General features: G+C 60.8%; 1 protein-coding gene across 1 annotated transcript in view; it reads left to right on the forward strand.

Moving 5' to 3' along the window:
- The window catches only part of KNDC1 (kinase non-catalytic C-lobe domain (KIND) containing 1), a gene marked incomplete at its 3' end in the record, with an annotated part of 39,889 nt that overhangs the window by 4,827 nt on the left and 32,298 nt on the right, over positions 1–2,764 (forward strand). Inside the window, exons 2-3 of the mRNA XM_010845845.1 lie at positions 965–1,163; positions 1,430–1,488. Coding sequence (XP_010844147.1) covers positions 965–1,163; positions 1,430–1,488 — 258 coding nt within the window. The remainder of the gene's footprint in view (positions 1–964; positions 1,164–1,429; positions 1,489–2,764) is intronic.

The following is a 2,764-nucleotide window of genomic DNA, read 5'->3' on the forward strand; positions in this document are numbered from 1 at the left end:
TCCCTCCCTTTAAACTCTTCACCTCCTCAGCCATGGCTCTGGGGACCCATGCAGGGAAGGGAAGGAGTTTACAGGCGGAGGCTCCTTTCAGGACCTGAGCTCGGCTAAACCTGAGAACACTCTGCACGCTGGGGGTGGGGGCATTGGAGGCTGGAGGCAGAAGCTTGGTAGGGACAGGAAGCTGGGGACCTCTCTTCTGTACCACCCCGCTCACCCTTACTCTCCAACCGCGCTCACCCCCCTGACCCCTACTCTCCAACCCTGCTCACCACCCTCACCCCTACTCTCCAACCCTGCTCACCCCGCTCACCCCTACTGTCCAACCCTGCTCACCCCTACTCTCCAACCCCACTCACCCCCCTCACCCCTACTCTCCAACCCTGCTCACCCCGCTCACCCCTACTCTCCAACCCCGCTCACCCCATTCTCCACTCCCACTCCGAGGCTGGTTGTCCAGGCCCTTTCCTGACCACTGCCCGCATGCTTCCCCCTCAGCTCCCAGTCTGGCTCCCTCTGTGCCCCGTCCCCTCTTTAGGTGGGTGGTGTGTGAACACACAGACACACAGGGCTGACCAGGGCATCAAACAATGGCCTGGAAAAGGGCGGTGAGGTACAGGGTGTCTGACATGTGTGCGCCTGTGATGAATGTACTCGTGCAGGTGTGACTTGCGTGGACACGTGGGCACAAGTGTGTGGATGTGCCCGTTTTGTGTGCCTGTGCCTCTGATAACTGAGTAAATGTGTGAGTTATGTGCGTGTATGGGGACAGCAGGTGGGTGTGCGTGCACACATGCACGACAGTGTGCTAGTGTGTTGTGTGCACACACAAGTGCGTGTGTGAGTGCGTGTGGGTGGCAGGACCACAGCTGAGTCAGTTCCAGATGCGGGGCGGCCGCGGGGTCTTGTCCCCAGGCCCCCTGCCCCTCCACAGGCGCCCAGGGCTCAGCCCAGGCTGTCTCGGCAGGAGAACGTGTCCCTGGCCGACATCCTCTCCCTGCGGGACAGCGGCCTGAGCGAGCAGGAGGCCTGGGCTGTGTGCCTGGAGTGCAGCCTGGCAATGCGCAGCGTCGCCCACTCGGCCATCTTCCAGACCCTGTGCATCACGCCCGACACGCTGGCCTTCAACACCAGCGGGAACGTGTGCTTCATGGAGCAGCTCAGCGGTGAGGCCCGCGTGGCAAATGTGAACACAGAGGGGCCCGCGAGGGTGCGGCCCCCGCCCTAGGTGCAGTGGTCTGGAGCCGGGTTTCCACGGCAACCTGCCTGGGCCTGGGTGAGGGGAGGCTGGGGGCTGGGCCTCGCTGGTGGGTGGTCCTGGCTGGGCCCCAGGTGCACGTAGCCCTCCAGCCGGGAAGAGCCTGGCAGCCTGTCTCACCTGACGTGTGTTCGGGGGTCACCATGTGAATGGCATCTTCTCTTCTCTCCCCAGATGACCCTGAGGGAGCTTTTGTGCCCCCAGAGTTTGATGTGACGGGGAACACCTTTGAGGTAAGTGGCAGCAAGGAGGCCAGCTCCTGGCCCCCTGCGTGAGCGCCGGGGTCCCCCCCAGAGGGGCTGCGTGGGGCACTCTCACCCTGCTGCTGGGCTCCAGCGACAGCATACGTCTGGCTGCCGGCTCCTCACTGCGCGCCTGGCATGTTGTCTGAGTGTGAACTGACTGTATTTAAGATGTTAAAAGTGCCTAAAATTACCAGTGGTGGCTGGCGGGAGTCACAGTTCCTCTGAAGGACTGGCGGGGCCGCTCGTGGGAGGCTTGTGGCCCAGAGAATCCCCCACGAGTGTGAGCCGCGGCCGGCCATGCCAAGGACACTCGGGCCAAGGTCACCGAGGCCGCCAGGCCCTGCCCCGCAAGGGAACCCCTGGGTGGAGACCCAGAGAGGGGAGGGCCCACCTGCGCCAGTTCAGCTTCCTGAAAAGAGCCTCCCGCTGCATCTCAGCCCCTGGAACTTCCTTTTCTGCCCTGGGCATCACATCCTTTGTTGGGCGGGGGGCGGGACTGCTGGGGCCAGTGCTGCTCTGCGCGGCCTCGGAGTGTCCAGCACGAGCTCCCAGCCCGGTCACTGCAGAGCCGGGAGGGCCCAGGGGCACGCTCCGCCCGCTTGGAGAGTCCAGCATCTCCACAGGCCTGCCTCCCTGGGGTGGCCCCGGACGATGGTCCTGTAGGTGGGGTGGGGCCTGGCAGGCCCATCTCTCTCCAGTTGTTCCACTTTTCTCCCCGTATTTTCCTCCATTTTGTCAGGATTGCAGATGTCGTGTTCACTGTGGAATGTGAGGTCTCACTTCCTTGAGGCAGCAGTTCTCAAACTCTTTGGTTCTTGGAACCCTTATACTCCTGGAAATCAAGTATCCAAAGATATCTGTGTGAGTCACACCTGCCAGTACTCACTGTGTTACAGATAAAATGGAGAAATGCAGAAAAAGTCCACCTACTAACTCATCTAATAACAACAATCATAGACCCATTCCATGTTAACACGTATAACAGATGTGCATGAAAAGTGACGGTATTCTCCCCCGCAAAAACAGTGAGGACATATTTGTAAACCTCCTGAAGGCCCAGCTCGGCGGAGGCCCGGCTCTCACCACGGCGTCTGCGGTGCGTCTGCGGTTAGTCTGCGGTGCCCGCGCCCAGCCCACGGCCTGGGGAGCCCCCGTAGCCTTTCACTGTGAAGCTGTGTGGCCTCTGGAACCATGCTTTGAGAAAAGCTGCCTGAAGGCATTCTCTGATAAAAAAAAAAAAAAGTTTATCAGTCCTCCTTTTACA

The sequence above is a fragment of the Bison bison genome, unplaced genomic scaffold, assembly GCF_000754665.1.
Source record: "Bison bison bison isolate TAMUID 2011002044 unplaced genomic scaffold, Bison_UMD1.0 scf7180017848698, whole genome shotgun sequence".
Taxonomy (NCBI): domain Eukaryota; kingdom Metazoa; phylum Chordata; class Mammalia; order Artiodactyla; family Bovidae; genus Bison; species Bison bison.